The following is an 18,456-nucleotide window of genomic DNA, read 5'->3' on the forward strand; positions in this document are numbered from 1 at the left end:
AAGCAACAAATCCTTAATTTGTGAGATCTGCCAAACATACAGTTCTGCATTGAAAAGAAGTTTGGAAAACCTCTTACCATTCCACATATGTCTCATCCAGATTGTTGAAGCCTATTGTTGGGCTTCTGAGTTGATTCTGCACAGACACAAGATCATTGCTGTCCAAGGCCTGGTTTAGTAAAGCAACAGCAGACAGCATTTCCACTGCGATCAAGAGTTCCTCGTGGGCCAAATAGTTCTGTTGGGAAACATATGGCAATAAATTCACACACCTCATGGATGTAGTAGGGATTTATAAAGCACATTTCAAAGAACGATGAAAAGTCAAAGGTCTTGAGAACCCAGGAGAAAAAGGGCTCACTGGTTATCTATTCTTCATTGGCTTTCAAGAACAGATTTTTTTTTTTTAGAGATTTTGGGGCCTGAGTTAATTACAACCAACACTTATGACTCCACAAACATCTGTATCCCCATAGCTGATTCCTGCTTCCAGCTCTCCTGGCTGCTCACAGGCTCAGTCCCACTAAACAATTAAGCCAAGGATTAGACAATGTTGTCACTGAGAGTGTGAGGCAACGTTTCCGCTTGACTAATAATTTTCAGTTTGAATTAAGGAGAAGGAAAAGAGGAAAGAATTTCACCTAAAAGTTATAGCCCTAGAGAGTATAAAAATCTTTAAGCCAAGAATATTGATTCTAGTTTCAAGAAAGTTGATTACATTTTTATAAATGGGTAAAAATTTAAAAATGTATTATAAGGTCTAGATATATGAAGAAATGTGAGGTAAATCTTTTGGTAAAGCAAATAAGAACCTACACATTTATATGATCTATAAATCTGAATTTGGCTTATTTAAAAAGTACATCTTAGATTTCAGAACATGTTCCCCCCTTAATGTTCTCTTCCATTTAACCATTTTATACTGACTTGGCCTAACTTCCAACAGGTTATTTCTTCCATATACTGAAAAAACACAAACGGGACATAGAAATGAATTAATAAAAAAGCTGATATATATCTTTACATCTAGAATATTATATGTATTGAATATATACTATAATGTTTATATTAAAATGTTACAGATTTCTTGATCTCCACAGAAATCTTATAGCAAAATGATTTTAGAGTAACAAAGCATAATTTTTCCTTTCAAAGCAAATGGGAAGAAAGAGTTATTATAGGGAACATGTAAATAAATTTTATCTAAATATCTCATATTAACTATAAGTTTAATACATAGGGAAATTATAAAATCACAAGTAAAGAGAAGGATGGAATCATTTGAGATTCACATCTTTTACCCTTTTCAGTGAACTGGCCACAAATATCTAAAGTGGTATACAGCAAAAATGACAAGGAAAACTAAAGAGAGGTCTGAACACCTCTGGTTGATTATTGACCAGCTGGGTATGAATGACTGTTGTAGAGTTCTAGTAGCTTTGGGCTTCAAAGCTAGAGAAATGGGAGAAAATATTGATCACAGAATGTAAATGCAATTTAAAGAAATAATCTGTTTTTCTTTTATTATAAAATGGCATTTTTCTAGAAAAAACAGGAAGTCTTGAAAAGCAAGAATAAGAAAAGAAGTCCTACCACCCCAGCCCTTTTAGTATATATTGTTCTATTTGTTTTTAATTCATGCAAACATTTACAGAGGTGTTGTTAAACTGACTTGTTACTTTCTAATTACAAAAAACTAAGATAATGCTATATATTTTAATCTTGTTTTCCTCACTTATATTAGTGTGAGCAACCTGTTATTAAACATGTGATTTGTTTCCTGCCTCTCAGTATTAGAGACAATGCTGTGAAACATCTTCATGGCTATAGCTTTTTGATTTGTATCCTTTTTCTAAGAATATAGTTGCCAGGAAAATGGGTGATAGCCTTTGACACATATCACTCAGATCACTCTCCAGAAATCTGTACGCCGCCCAAATCTGTACCTATATTGGCTTAGCCCTCCCAGCTCTATCAGGCTGATTTCTAAAATAGTTGTATTTTGTTTAGATGTCCATTACTTCTGGTTGAGTCTGAACATTTTTTTTGTGCTTGTCATTATGAATATTAGGTATTGTGTGAGTTGCCTTTTTATGCTTTTGCCCCCCGCCCCTCACCCTGTACTTTCGGCATATCAGTGCGTTTCTGATCTTTAAGATCCAATGTCCTTCTACATTTCCTTAGAACTTTCATTAAAAATTTTTTTTACATTTAACCTTTAAATTGGAAATTTATTCTAATATGTGTAGTGAGGTCATGTTTTCTTTCCCAAAGGGTGAAATACTTGTTGAGGATTTCATTCCTTTCCCCATCTTTTTGAAAACCTAGCTCTAAATTCTTGGCCCTGTTCCAGTACTTTTCATTCTCTTCCATTGTTTGGCTTAATTTGTAGTACACACGGTCTTAATTACTCTAGTCTTATGTGACTATTACTGTTCAATACTATTAGCAGATAAAGGAGCATAAATTTACAAAAATTAAAGCCATGGTGCTAATGTTCTTTCTTGAATGCAGATTTCTAGAAATGCTGATATTTTAAAGCTTATTTTTCAGTATCAAGAAAACATTAAAAAAATTCAGTATAGTTTAAAAGTCATCCCCCAAAATTTCAAAGTCACACAGAGAATAAGAAGCACCTGCTTTCACTGTGTATTTGTGTAGAGCCCCGTCTGCATTTTCGAACTATGCTCTTAGATTCTGGAAGAAGATGAAGTGGGAGTTACGGAGGCAGGCAGCCACGGGACTGGTCCAGGAAGGCCAGCGAGACTGGGGATGGCTATGAGTTCACCTAACTCACGGACTCATAATTGATCTCTCCCTAAGCACAGTCTCCTCTGACATACCATGGCGTTCTGTTTCTGGAGGTTGAAAAGTTCGTTCTGATACATGACAGCAGCAAAGGGATAAACAGCAGGCAGCTGGGCTTCTGGTTTCCTCAGTGCAAGCAGCGTGTTCTCAGGGTCTCCTTCCCGAATGACAGCATTGATGTGGTCCACTGCAGCCAGCCCTGAGGGTGGGGAGTCACAGGCCATCAGAATGCCCACTTTCCCCATTGTGGCCTGACCCAACCAGTCTAGCTGTCCGAGGCTTTGAACCTAAGGACTCACTGTCCATGAACTCTGAAAGGCTACAGTTGGAGAGAGGCAGAACCTTGGAAATGGTTGGAGATACTTCTCTTTAATCCTGTGTGTTAGTATCATCTCCCCAAGGGGACTGATACTGTGGGAAGCCCTGCCCTACTGCTGTGTCCTCCCTCTGAATCAGAACCACAGAGAACCCATGGGAAACACTCAGACATATTGCTGCTTGAGATGGACGGTATTAGTGCTCAGAACATTCTCCTTTGACTCTGGGTTCTATGAATTGTGATTCTTAAGAAAAAATAAATCAGGTCTATTTTTAAAAATATTATAACCAGAATTCATATGATGTAGTAAGACTGTTCTAGTTTCAGTTAATCTTGAAAAAAAAAAAAGCCCTGATCACAGAAATGCCTTAGCTGACATTCTCTGAACTAATAATAGGCTCTGTGATGTCTCTACCAGTTGCAATGTTCAGAATACAAAGACCTGAATTTTAGTGACCAAACTGGATTCATTCAGCCTAGTTTTCAGAAAACAGAAACAGAATTGCTGACCAACAGAAGAATGTGTGATGAACGCTTCCACCAGCAACAGCAAAGCAGACAGAATGAGCAGGATTTTGCCCTGTGAAGGAAGCTCTAGGGTAGTGGAACTAACACCGACCCATAGATTTCTAGAGCTTTTCAAGGGTAAGTGGGCCTCCCTACTACACAACTACCTGTGTACTAGAGCTAAGATTATTCTAAAGATGACAATATTTCCACTCTAGGAGCTATCCTCAATAATCTTCCTACTAAGGACATCATTCGATAGCAAGAAAGACAACTAATGCAATCACTCCCATGCCACACTCCCAACAAATGTTTACTTATTCTAAAGGATGCTAAGACACCAAACACTTTTTTATTCTTAGAATTAATATGACAAATAAAAGAATTTCAGAAAGAAAGGTCAGGAGTTGGTTGTTCTGTTAAGGTTATTTGGAACCTTTCTGCTGTGTCTTTGATGACATTTGATGGGATCCTGCTTTACCTCTGAAAACTATTATGAGTTCACACAACTGGAGGATAAAACATTACCAGAAAAATCACATCCTTAAAACACTCTTAACGTACCATTCTTCTAAAACAAAAATAAAGTAAGCTTAACCACTCTTTTATACTGTACATTTAACAGAATTTCCAGCTCTGACCTTAACAGAATAGGTCATGTAATGAATGGAGTGCATATGCCAAAGGTAAAAAACTGTAATTCAAACAAAGCTGAAAGCTCTGACGACAGAGCTGGAAACTTTACCATCGAAATGGTCACTTACGCCATAATTACGGCTGCTACATATGTAGACACCTGAACGTTTTAATATAATAACATACCTGGTTGGTAAAACCTTGTCAAGTAGCTATACATACTTATTTTGAAGCACACAATTTTCTCACTGTCATGTCACTGACTAAAACATGCTTTGAGGGCTTTTTTCAAGATGACTTCTAGTTCAACTGGACTATAAATTTTCCAAAGGGAGAGATCAAAAACCTCAAAATAATCATGTTCTACACCATTAAAACCATCAAACATTGCAATGTCTTTTGTAATTTCAGCTGGTTACACAACAATACCTTTACTTGAAAATGGGGAAAGAAAAGTATGCCTATTTTGGCATTAAATTTGTCATGGAGTAAATTATAAAAGCATTTATATAAGGCATTTTATTTAATTTGAAAATGAAATATAAACATTTCAAAATAAAGGATGGCAAAAAGGCTACGGAACTATTTCCTCACTAAGCCTATGGACTTCAGATGTCTTTAATTTCTTCTGATAATTCATTTCTCTCAAAAATAATGAAATTCTCAGCTTCTAAACAGAGCAGAAAGAAACACTTGAAATTGTGCTTCATGTATCACCAACATGTTCAAAATTCATTAAGAATTAAAATAGTAGGAATAAGCACCTCAAATTGTTAATGTGTTCCCTTAAAAAAGTAGTTACCCTAAAGCTCATACCCAGTGTATGTGTGAGATAAATTTTCAAACCTACTAGGTTGTTAACTCCTAGATACATCAGTGTTCTCTGGGCTTCCTTAATTACTGTTTGAAGCCTTTCAATGTGTCTCTATTAGCAACTTAGGAGCAAACTTCAGAGTTATACCTACAGGTCTGTATTGTTTTGAAGGTGTTAAGAGTGATGAAGAACATTCAAAGCTTGTAGAGGATGTTTAATCAAGGACAAAGTTTAAGAATGTTGTAATTAGTGAATATTCCATATTTAAATTTGGCAGACAGTTTGCATGACTTATTAAATGAGCAAAATAGCCTTTCATATATTTGTTTTTGATGTGAGAGTGTGTGTGTGTGTGTGTGTGTGTGTGTGTGTGTGTGTGTGTGCGCGCGTGTGTATGTGTGGGTTATTTAGGTTGACCTACAAGAAATAAATGTCAAATAGAATTCCTTACTGCTTCAAGTAAAAATAAATTTTATTAGAAAGGGGCAAAAGATTACTAAAAAGATCACTGTATTTAAACTTGCATTGGCTTATTTTAAATCCTTGAGCTTTCTGTTCTTTATAGTTATATGACTGAACTAGATACCAAAGAGAATTGAACTGTACAACTCCACAGAGTCTCAGGGATGTGGATTTAAACCTGTCACTGGGCAATTTTATTGGCCTATCAAGTTTCATTCACTTGCACTAAAGTTACACAAGCTGTAAGGAAATAATTCTTATAAACCATAGACTAATAATTAAATAGAGAGTAGAGCTGTCAATGATACCTTTTACAATTCTAATCAAGTACCACCACAGAGTCATGGGCAAGGAATGACAATCTCTAAGTCATAATATTTTACTAAATAACCATCAATATCCCAATTGGGGATAGGTTCAAAACATGTATCACTGTACCTCTGATGAAACAGGAAGATGCAGACAAACTAGCTTCAAGACACTATGAGCTAGTTTGCACGGACTGGGGTCAAGATGACCAAAAACTGCTCTATAGGAAACTGTCAGATGATATACCATAATTCAGAGCAACACTGACATTTAGTGGACTTTTCATCATGTAAGGCAGTTTTACAAGGGTATAGATTGAGAGTTTTGCTGAGATTCTGACAAGGAAATTTCATATCTTGTAGGAGTACCCACTTCCTTTGTAGACTCCGTGACTTACTGTTGACTTTATTGATACTGCCTTGGATTTCTGCTTGTGTCAGCAGTTCTTCATATGCATCTCTTTCTTCTTCTGAAATACAATTATCCTGTAAAACAAAGTCTTCACTGATTCCTGAGGTTAAATATTTCCAAAGCTCAATAGTCAAAAGCAAAAATCCAAGGAGTGATAAAAACCATTCACTACCATTCATTTGAATGCCATATAAACGTTTAATAAGAGTGCCCACTCTGTGTAGGGCACTAGAATTAGATATGCCCAGCACGCACTGAGAGGATAAACAACAGACCCTGTGAATTTCTGAGGCCTAATTTTCTAATGTAAACGTTACATTGGACTCCTTGATAGTGCCATTTTTTGAATATCAAAACCAGTTAAATATTGGCAACTTCATTTGGTTCAGATTAATAAAAAACACAAATAATGAACATACATAGTATAACAGAATAAATTCTATGGGAAAAGTGCACACTCAGTTGGAGAGAATTTAAAAATCAGACAACAACTGAGGTTTTGGAGGAGCAGAGTAATGTTAAAGGTCAAGTGGGGAGCAGGATGGAGACAGCAGAATTTGGTCACAAAGGTGGGAAGGCTTGGAGTGTCCAGGGCTAGCCAGAATGATGGGGAGATAGCCTGGGTATTTGGGGGCCTTTTAAGAACAAGAAAAGAACCTGTACCTAACCTAGTTAGGGCAGTAGGGAATCAGGAGAGGTTTTTGGAGAAATGACCTCAGGTCTATAGTTAAAGACTAATTTTGCAACCTCTAGCTCTGAGAAGGGTTCGCTTGGAGAATGAAGGAAGCACAGAGACCCAGCAGGAGGGTGCTGAAGGAGTCCCGAGGCCAGATCAGGAGGGGCGGGGGTGAGGTGAGTGATGAGTGGACATAGGTGGGTGCATGTAAGCCTCACAAGGAAAGGCAGCAGACAGTGATGGATAGGGCACATGGGCACGACAGAGTTCTGAAACGTGGAAGTCGTTCCAAAGGGACGTCAGCAAGGAGCACACATGCGAGAAGGGCAGTGAGATGAACACGCTTCTGATGTGGTCAATGGCAAGGCCTGTGGGACAGCAAGATGGTGTTATCTGGAGGAGGAAAGGGGCCTGGTATGAAGGTGAGAGCGATTTCTTCAGTAAGTGGGTAAGCTGACTTGAAGAACAGTGATGCGAGTGACTCAATGTCACACCTTGAAGAATCTCTACGTTTAGAGGGAAGAGGAAGAAGAGACACCAACTGATGCCAAGGAGAATTACAGTGACAGAGCAGCACAGAGGCAGGGGAGCAAACAACCTCCAGGCAGGTGGGGAGGGTGGGGCCAGTGTGCCTGAGGCTGGCGGAAGTCACTCGTTGAGAAAAGGCTGTAAGGTGAAGCGGTCATTTCAGTAATGCAGCTGGAGCTGACTTGGCAAGAGCTTGGGAAGAGGAGAGCTGGCGAGGAAGTGGAAGCGGAGTGCAGACAGAGCCTTTACAACACAGGGCAGGCAGGCGAGGTCTGGGAAGCAGGAGCAGGAGCAGGAGCAGGCCGCCTTGCTGAGAAGGAAACCTCTTCCTTGAAAATGAGGGTGAGTATCGGGAAAATACGAGAAGAGTGGATTCAGAAACAGCCTGTCCATGCTTCACCATACTGAATTACTAACCTTTACTTATAAATCTAAAAGTAACACAGCCCATACAAGGTCTGCTGGTGATGTCTAACAAGGTAGGAGCTTTACCTGCTACTTTTACACTTTTCAGATAAGTAGTTAGTTAATGGTATAACCTTAAAAACCCTCCACCTTATAATATTCATTATAAGAGAAAACGCAATCTCCTTACATAGGGTAAGGTCTCTTACCTTTCCATTTCACCCAAACCAGTTGCCTATGGCTACAGAAACCACAGTTAGTTGATTTAAACCTATCACTTTTTTCAAACTAGCTAATCATAACCATACTGATTTCTGAGAATCCAATCAAATACCTTCAGTTTTGCATTTTCCTCTTTTCCCCTTCTGGCTTCCCAGAGTTCATTCTGATATTCCTGTGCAAGGTTTTCATCCACTAAGGTTAAAACTGCATTTGGGTTTCTTAGTGTTAGAATGGTCTGCTCTGCTACTCCCTTTTCAATAGCTTCATTAATGGCTATAACAGCAGCATGCACTGGGAAGAGAACAAAAGACTTTTATCAGCAAACCATAACAGGGACAGTTGCATCAACACTGCATACACTTAAGCAGGTTTACTTCCTCTTTGGCTCCCAGTAAGCATACCAAAGCCGAGGCTTCAGACACATCCGTGAGCACCCCTCTGACAGCCTCTTAACCTGCCCATCTGTCTTGGGCCTTCTCAGCCTCTGTTACATAATCCCTATTCAAGTCTCCAACCTGCACTGGATGGCTAAAATGAACGAAGTACGACATCAACCACCTGGGGGTTTCAAGGGTAACAGGGACACTTTTAAAATAGCAGATTGTTTCCAAGAAATACCTGCAATTTAACTTGCAACACGAAAAATCAATGTGGCAATGTGCCCTACCACTAAAATCTAAAAACAAAGTAGAGAAATATTTTGAAGAATGAAGATACCCCTGGAACCTCTTAATTTATACTGTGCTAGTGCATGTTTAAAGTTCTAGATCAATTACTGGGTTATATTTTGATATGCTGAAATTAACCATCTATAATACATATAATAATAGCTTTCATAGGGGTTTAAAGTATCTTCTGAGTATTCTGTTTCTTGTAACCAAAATCTATAAATAAAGTATAGGTTAAGTCTCGTGTCAATGGCAAGTTCGGATTTTAAATAGTCTTACATGCAGCTTCATCCACAGACAGTTCATTAGCCAGAATACCACCTATTTTGCTGAAAGATGGCATCTGTATCCCATATTTTTCAAGTTCCTTTCTCATATTACTGATTTCCTCCTCTGAAAAATAACAACAAATTAGAGAAAGTCACAGAGACGATGTCAGGAATAAGTACACTCATATCAAGAAACGTTTTCCCCTTGGGGTCCCTTTCCCAGATATGTGGGACTTATTTTTCTGATTAAAGAAAATAAAAAGGAAGGGAGGGAGGGAGGGAGGGAGGGAGGGAGGGAGGGAGGGAAGAAATGTCTTTATCAAGGAGGTGGGGCCATTTCTACAGAAGAACCTTAGGAAGAAACCAGCCTCAGCTCTCATTCCCTAAATGTAAGGATGAAACACCTAGCTGAGTACAAAATGTTTCCTCTTCTAACCAACAGAGAGGAAAAAAGGAAATCAATAATACTGCAATGAAAATAAGTACTGATCCATTTTCTTAGTGATTACATTGTAAAAAATTATAAAGATAAAGAGTAGTACCTGTAAAGTCTACTTTGCCCAACAAATCCTGGATCTGGGGAGCTATTCCTAGTTTGAACAGATATAAACTGAAAAACATAAAATTACCAGAAACTTTATTATTATGAATCTTAGAGTTAGAAATTGCTTAAATCCTAAGGGTTTTTTAGTTGAGAAAGACCTAAGAGATTTTCTCATCGAATTCATTCATTTTATTGATAAGGAAACTGAATCCCAAGGTCACTTAGTTCCTGGTGGGACCGGGACTAGAACCCTCTTTTAAGTCTCAAAGATTGGTCTTCGGTAGTACCTGACACTTCTGTAGGGTCAGCTAATTATCATACACATGTGGGGAGGATAAGAAATACAACTAATAAAAAAACAGCAGGTAGTAAATGCAATAAACATTTCCTTACATTAGGTATTCATAATTCAAAGCTAGAAAGACAGGATACATTCTTTAGTTAAAATTCTAGATCTCTAGAGATTATCTGGGATAAAGAACTACATATTTATACAGCCTCTACTGTGGTTCATGATAAACAAGTCATTATAATTAAAACTAGGATGCTGACAGCTTCAAAACTGTAATGTTTTTTAAAAAAATTATTTATTTTTATTTAGACAATTTAACAGGGTGACATTGGTCAACTAGAGTACACAGATTTAGAGAAAACATCTCCACATCATTTAGACAGTTGATTATGTTGTATATCCATCACCCAAAGTCAAATCATCCTCTGTCACCTTATATTTGTTTCTCTTTATGACGCTCACTTCCCCCACCCCACTTCCTCTCCTCCCTTCCCCTCCCCGATAACCACTGAACTTTTATCTATGTCCATGAGTCTCAATTTTGTGTCCCACCTATGTATGGAATCATACAGTTCTTAGCTTTTTCTGATTTACTTATTTTAGTCAGCATAATGCTATCAAGGTCCACTCATGTTGTCATAAATGATACTGTCATCATTTCTTATGGCTGAGTAGTATTCCATAGTATATATGTACCACATCTTCTTTATCCAATCCTCTATTAAAGGGCATTTCAGTTGTTTCCATGTCTTGGCCACTGTGAACAATGCTGTGATGAACATGGGGGTGCACGTGTCTTTATGTGTCAATGTTTTCAAGTTTTAGGGGTATATACCCAGTAGAGGGATTGCTGGGTCATATGGTACTTCTAGTTCTATTTTTTTTTTTTTTGTATTTTTCTGAAATGAATAGCGGGGGAGCAGAGAGACTCCCGCATGTGCCTGACCGGGACTCACCCGGCATGTCCACTAGGGGTGATGTTCTGCCCATCTGGGGCATTGCTCCGTTGCAACCAGAGCCATTTTAGTGCCTGAGGCAGAGGCCATGGAGCCATCTTCAGTGCACAGGCCAATTTTGCTCCATTGTTCATTGGAGCATTGGCTGCAGGAGGGGAAGAGAGATAGAGAGAAAGGAGAGAGGAGGAATGGTGGAGAAGCAGATGGGCACTTCTCTTGGGTGCCCTGACTGGAAATCAAACCCAGGACATCCACATGCCAGGCCAATGCTCTACCACTGAGCAAACCGACCAGGGCTCGGTAGTTCTATTCTTAATTTTTTGAGGAACCACCATGCTTTCTTCCATAATGGTTGTACTAATTTACACTCCCACCAACAGTGAATGAGGGTTCCTTTTTCTCTGCAGCCTCTCCAACACTTGCTATTACCTGTCTTGCTGATAATAGCTAATCTAACAGGTGTGAGGTGATATCTCACTGTAGTTTTAATTTGCTTTTCTCTAATAGCTAATGAGGATGAGCATCTTTTCATATATCTATTGGCCATTTGTATTTCTTCCTGGGAGAAGTATCTGTTCATGTCCTCTTCCCATTTTTTTTTATTGGATTATTTGCTTGTTTGTTGCTGAGTTTTGTGAGTTCTTTATATATTTTGGATATTAACCCTTCATCTTCCATTTAGTTGGCTGTTGCTTTGTTTCATAAAATAGCTTAAAACTGTTTTATAAATCTTCTCAACTCATTATTGCATGGGAAAAATATTCCAGTTAAAAGGAACCTCCTATCATGTGGAACAAATGAAATGTCAACCTCTACAATTGTTCCTTTCTAGTAATAGAAACTAAAAAAAATCAACAATTCAACAGATAGGTAAGATAAAGCTACGAAAGAGTTCTAAGAAAATAAAATCAAGCCACATATCATATACCTTAAGAAATAAAAACAGACCCATTAACAATAAAAAAGTATTATAGTATCACTTCAATTTATTTCATAGTACCTAATTTGCATTTTCCTCTTCTCTTTTTACAACTAAATTAAGAAATATACCTAAACTCATCTACAAAGAAAACTATAAAAATAATTCAATGAAAGAATGTTGAAAAAGTGACAGTAAAATTTAAGTAGGAGACACCCATAAAGTGTCTTTTAACACAAGTTATTTCAAGTAATGTGTTATAAAGGTGTTACTTATATTAATATTATACTAATGTCTTAATATACGTTAAACTTACATTCTTGTATCAAAGCCTAAAACTACTATCTATTATCCTTAATATAGCTCCATTTCTACTCCAATACCTATGTAATGTTGAAATTATTTAAAATTTTCAGTGCATGCTTTTACTTTCATATTTCAGTATGTATCAAACTTTTATATAATTATACATTTTATTAGTTTTTTTCCTAATTTCACCTAGGTCCAATATTCCTCTTTCTTAGCTTGTCTTGTATGTTGTCTTGTATGTAAGTGCTCAATATTTATCAAAAACCTAAATTGAATGAATGGCTAATTAATTGCACATATTTTAATTTTTTCATTTGTTCCTTGGGTGCTGGTTCTGTTCATTGATTCTAATGCCTCTCTCATATATTGGTTTCTCTCAAATGTCTGGCATTTCCTGATTTGGGCTCATCTTGGAGTCAGATTTGCTGTTCGTCACTGTTGGTTACAGGCCCTCACAACAAAAGCCAGCCTTAGGGAGATAGCAGGGCTGGTGCTGGGGTGGGGGGTTTACCTTCTTAGACTGGGGCTCCCAGTATCTTCCTGGAGTCATCAGCTATCTTGAGTACTAGTATGTTACCCTATCATCATCATCTACACCTGCTGCTTTAGGGAGGTCAGCTGGTCTCAGTCCAGTTATGCTGACTTTGTGGCTCTCTTTTTCCTGCTGTCTCTCTGCTTAGAGCAAGCCCCAGGACAGCTTCTAGCTCTGCTGCAGCCCTCAGTGGCTTTCAGAGCTGTAGTCTTCTCCTGTCTTATTTCTCCATCAAGGCAATTCTGTTTGCTTTTGTAGGGAGTTGCTTAAATTTCTGGTCAGTGGATGAAATCCTTCCTTACTGCAAATGGTTATTATTTTTTAAAATTACTATGTTATTAATTTCATATATGTTTTAGAAAGGGAATAATACAACTGTGCTCAATAATCTTGACACAACTGTTTTTACATTACCTCCTTTGTTTACCTATTCATTCATTTAATTACTATTTATGGAATATCTATCATACAAAATATTTTTCTCTACCATGTTATCCTAAAATAAAGGTATTTAGGCTCCTACAAAACATAGATTTGTTGGTAAAATGAACTAAAATAATTTACTAAACAAAACAGTTCATTTTCTCCTGTGGTAATAAAAGTATTAGGACTATTTCCAATTATACTGTTTACCTCTCCATTGTAGACTGTGATACTAATACCTGTATAAATCTCAGAACCAGCAAGTATTCTTGCTTAATTAAAAGTTACCACTAGGTGGTGCTGAGAAGTTACCACTTTTCTGATGGACGATCCTTTGCTTTCAAATTTAGTTTAAATCATATTTTCTTACAGTGATATGGATCAGGTAGAAATCTCACTTGCTATACATACTTTCACCACAAAAAATAATATTTTTAAAGAAATGTTAATATTTATCTTTTATTTGGCTTCAGTTTTCAACATTGCCTCTAATGTTGACATTTAAACTATTCTTCTAAAAGATTGCTTTTCACAGTGTGGGAGTTTCATACCAAATCTCTGTGCGGGAGGGCCTTTCAAGCAGACTACTCAAAGGGGCATAAGTTTACTAGGAAACTTGTACTTTTCTACTTTTTCCATGCTGAAAAGAATCAGCAATAGCAGCTGCCTTCTTCCCAAGCATTTATATTCAAATGAGCCATTTATTACCTGAAGCATATAGGAAATCCAGTCTTAATCTAAAAAAAAAAAGCCTATCCAATATAAAAAACAAAACACCACTTCCTTGCAACTCTTCAACACTGAACTTATTGAGCACCTTCAGTCTACCAGCCAACACAGAAGGTTGAGAGCATGCCTAAGAAAGTTGTGGAATTAATACCACCATCGCTTCCCACGTATAAGAGAACACTCAGGGGAAAACAGAAAACACTGGTGTGAAATAGCAAGTCTCTCATTACGCCCAAAGCTGCAGTGCACTTGTGTGGTTGAGTGAGGCCAGCCACAGAGGGTCGTCCTAAGGTAGCTAACACCTCACTGGGCCATGTGCTCCTTTTGGTATAAATAATATCAGTTTGAGTCTAGGAGGCAAGAAAATTTTTATAAAGTACTATTAGGATTTTTTCTAGTACTTTCAGTATACACATGAAAAGGTTCTAAAGTCATGAAATGCAAACTTAAAATGCATGAGCTGAATTTATTTCAGCTTCTCTGGATCCCAGCATATACATTCTGCTATATTATATGAGGTGAGTGTTTGTAAGTGAAAGCCTCATGGTTGACTGGAGAGAGCATAGGACTCTGTGAGCAGGATCCCTGGATCTTGGCCCCAAGACTGACGATATCTAGATGTGTGACTCTCAGCAAGTGACAGGCCCATACTTTCCATCTCTCATCTATGAAATGAAGGAGCTTGACTAGAACAACTTCCCAAGGTCCTCCCAGTTCTAACTTCCATCCTCTTCATTTTAAAATATTCTAAATGTAACAGCTTAGAGGCCCTTGCTGATGTTCAAGTCTGATGCCACTGTTCCTTTTATTTTCTTAGTAGTAGGGAAATTCTTGACTCCCTTCTGAAGCCAGTGACTGGCCGAGTCAGCACGAGTGCAGGCTGTGGCGTTATAGCCTGGGCTGCCGTCTCGCCCCTGCCATTTACCTGCTGTGTGATCCTGGGTAGCCTCTCTGTGCTTCAACTGCCTTGATTATAAAGTGGGACAAACAGTAGTATGTACCTCATAGGTATATTAGAAAAATTAAATGAGATTATACCTGTAAAGTACTTTGAACACTGCCAGACATATAATTGAAAGCTCAGTGTTAGCCTTTGTTTTTATTATTATTATTATTATGCCCCATTAAATAAATGTGTTTTGTGTGTGTGTGTGTGTGTGTGTGTGTGTGTGTGTGTGTGTGTGTGTTTTACAGAGACAGAGTCAGAGAGAGCAGAGAGAGGGATAGACAGACAGGAATAGAGAGAGATGAAAAGCATCAATCACAGTTTTTCGTTGCGACACCTTAGTTGCTCTGCTCACTGACTGCTTTCTCATATGTGCCCTGACCCGGGCCTTCAGCAGTAACCCTTTACTCGAGCCAGTGACCTTGGGTCCAAGCTGGTGAGCTTTGCTCAAACCAGATGAGCCCACACTCAAGCTGGCGACCTCAGGGTCTCGAACCTGGGTCCTCCTCATCCCAGTCCAATGCTCTATCCACTGCGCCACCGCCTGGTCAGGCAATAAATGTCTTTCTTATATACACTTACTAACCTATCACAATGGTTTCCCCACTTTCAACACTAAGAATCTTTTCCTATTTCCCCTCACTGGTTCCATGTTTGAAGTAGTTTTACCTACTGAACCAAATTATTTTTTCATCTTAGTCATATACATCACTGCCAGTACCAACGCTATAATCACGTGTTCTAACCCAATTTTCAGTCAAAAACCAAAGGAATCCTGAGGTAGTTTTATCATTGAGAAATCAGTTAAACCAACTGAAAAGTTAAAAATACAAATGCCAGCCCTGGCTGGATAGCTTGGTTGGTTAGAGCATTGTCCCAAAACGGAGAGGTTGTCGGTTTGATCCCTGGTCAGGAACAGATTGATGTTCCCCTTTCTCCCTTTCTCTCTGTCTAAAATCAACAAAATAAATATTAGAAAAAAATATAAGTGCCAGAGGCTTCAAGTTGGAGTTAATGGTGTATGTGCTGTATTGGGTAGAGACATGACTCACAGCCTCACAAAGCTTAGAATTTAGCAGGATGGATAGCCAGCCATAATGCTAATTTGGGATAGGAAGAAGAGAGAAGATGGTTCAAAGCATGAAGAGAAGTATGAACAAGGAGTGACTTGCATTCCTCATTGTTTTTTCTTTTTCTTCTTCTTTTTTTTTCGTATTTTTGTGAAGTGAGAAATGGGGGCAGCAGACAGGCTCCCACATGCGCCCAACTGGGATCCACCTAGCATGCCCAACTAGGGGGCGATGCTCTGCCCACCTGGGTCGTTGCTCTGCTGCAATTGAAGCCATTCTAGTTCCTGAGGCAGAGGCCATGGTTGCAGGAGGGGAAGAGAGAGAGATAGAGAAAGGAGAGGGGGAGGAGTGGAGAAGCAGATGGGTGCTTCTCCTGTGTGCCCTGTCCCGGAATCAAACCCGGGACTTCCACATGCTGACCAATGTTCTACCACTGAGCCAAAAGGCCAGGGCCACACTCCTGAATAGCAGAGGATTACAGTCTGTCCTTTGGGTTAAGGAACTATCTTTTGGAAGCTTATTTATAAATGTAAATCTGTTCTGTCAGAGATGCAATCAATTTGGTAAAAGGCAACCATCAGTTTTGTAACAGGAAAAGATCCCTGACTGAAGGGAGTGGAAGACAAGGGGAGTTCGGCAATAATGCCTAAGGCACTGGTTCAAAGGCAACCTGGCAGTCAAGGCTGCCACCTGACCTTAGGAGAGAGCAGGCCCAGGAGCCCTTTTTCACAGAGCCACGAGGGTATTTAGAATAGCTCACTCACCAGCAGTGGGTCTACCACAGCTATTTTCAGAAATGCCAGCCCTGAATGTGCTACTTGAGCATTGTCACAGCATTTGAAATCAGGGCCACTGGGATAGCAGCTCCACAATCTGCAGCAGGAATAGCAATCCTCACACCGAGGGGAGACACACTTATCTTTAGCTGTTTTTGTCAGTATAGTAAAATCTTTATGGTCAAATAAACTTTATACAGTCAGAAGAGCAGAATCCAGAACCCTACTCTGTTAAACTAGAAAAATTATTATGAGTACATTAAAAGGATTCCTTGGAGGGTATTTGATTCCATGATCAGAATGGGATAGGAACATTTTGTTGTGACCACAAAGCAAGGATATTTCAAGGAATGCCAGGGACAATGCCACAAGGACAAAGGAGCTAACCAAACTGAACCAGCCTGGTCCATCCAAGAAGATGATATTCATTTTAACTCTGTAAAAAGCCAGTTCGAAAACAACAGTCAAAAGAGAATGGTATAAAGTATATACCAAAAGGAAATTGTGATAGAGATATAAAATAAGATGTGCATAATTATTAGTATTAATTTTTAACAAGTTGGAAAGTGTTATTAAAATACGGGTGCTTTTTTCTCTGTCTCTGGAGTACAGATACACACTTGTTCCTGTACTGTATTATACTACATATATGCCACAAAAAAGACTATATATCAGGAACTCTGATAAGCCAAATAGTCCTAGAAAACCACAGAAGTGTCCCCAAGTAAAGAAGGACTGAGGAGCACAGGTGGTGACAAACACAGCAGATGGAAAGAGGGTCCAGCACTGATGGTCACACTCCACAGTTAAGCAGTGCAAGTACCCAGAAACATAATCTGAGATGGTGAGTCAGCCAAATGACCTAAACAGCATTAGGCAGAGTCAATCCCTCATCTCAGGAAGAAACCTCTAGGAAGTCCAGCTAATTTCAAGAAAATATTCAAAAGGCAAACATAAGCTTTTAATAATGTTAACAGATCAGGCCAATGCATCATGAAGACAGGACAATGGGTTATGTAACACTGGCCAAATGAGACACAGAAGTAAATCATTTCTGGGTGATAAGGCGTAGGGTGGGGGAAAGGAGCAGATTAGAAAGAAGAACCTGCCTGAAAGCCATATACTGGAAAGTTAAAAAAAAAGTTTGATTGATTTCACAAGTACAGTTTAGCCTGATAACTGGGTCTGACTCACCTTAGGAGAACTCAAACTGGTGCCATGTTCTGACACATTAAACTGATTGGTAAGAAACCGTATCTGTCACCCAAGCCAGTTTGTAAGGTATTCTCTTGTTTCTGGTGCCCATCAGATCATGCCAACTCTGGGTTGGTATCAAAATATTATAGTCCTGGGATGAGTCAAAACTAGTACATAAATGATGAAATGAGTGAAAATTGTAGAGTGGGTCTTTTAGAACAGGTTTAACTGTGTTAAGTCTGTAATAATGTATTTGTAAGGTTCAAAAAATCAGGTTACTAAATTGTTTAAAAGAGTTCAATTTTATAACTAATGTTTAAACATTCAACAGTTGTTTAACATACTGAGTAATAACAGCCAAAAGTGTTCTCTAGGTATAAACCGCCTACTGACAGTTAAAAAGTCAGTAGTGTTTGCTCCTTAGCAAGGCCCTCCCCTCTGGGACTGGTGCCTTATCATTGCACAGACTTTAAAACATTCTAAATGAAGCCACTAAAGAAAAACATGCCAAATACATGCTTTAAATCCAAAGAGACCCAGTCACAAATAGTGGTTTTTCACTTGGTGTTGAAATAATGGGTCCATTAGCTTTCCCTTTTTGTTTTATTAGTCTTTCTATTTTATTTCATTTTTGTGACAGAGACAGAGAGAGAGAGAGAGAGAGACAGAGAGAGGAACAGACAGGGACAGACAGACAGGAAGGAAGAGAGATGAGAAGCACCAATTCTT

At 38.5% G+C, this 18,456-nt stretch overlaps 1 protein-coding gene across 2 annotated transcripts in view; it reads right to left on the reverse strand.

The window, feature by feature from the left end:
- The window catches only part of IQGAP2 (IQ motif containing GTPase activating protein 2), a 435,050-nt gene that overhangs the window by 151,997 nt on the left and 264,597 nt on the right, over window positions 1-18,456 (reverse strand). For both annotated transcript variants that reach the window (XM_066381735.1, XM_066381736.1), the window contains exons 6-11: window positions 9,577-9,644; window positions 9,045-9,158; window positions 8,210-8,388; window positions 6,253-6,340; window positions 2,844-3,007; window positions 78-238 (exon numbers count right to left, since the gene is read on the reverse strand). In XM_066381735.1, coding sequence (XP_066237832.1) covers window positions 78-238; window positions 2,844-3,007; window positions 6,253-6,340; window positions 8,210-8,388; window positions 9,045-9,158; window positions 9,577-9,644 — 774 coding nt within the window. The remainder of the gene's footprint in view (window positions 1-77; window positions 239-2,843; window positions 3,008-6,252; window positions 6,341-8,209; window positions 8,389-9,044; window positions 9,159-9,576; window positions 9,645-18,456) is intronic.

Source organism: Saccopteryx leptura, chromosome 4 (assembly GCF_036850995.1).
Source record: "Saccopteryx leptura isolate mSacLep1 chromosome 4, mSacLep1_pri_phased_curated, whole genome shotgun sequence".
NCBI lineage: Eukaryota > Metazoa > Chordata > Mammalia > Chiroptera > Emballonuridae > Saccopteryx > Saccopteryx leptura.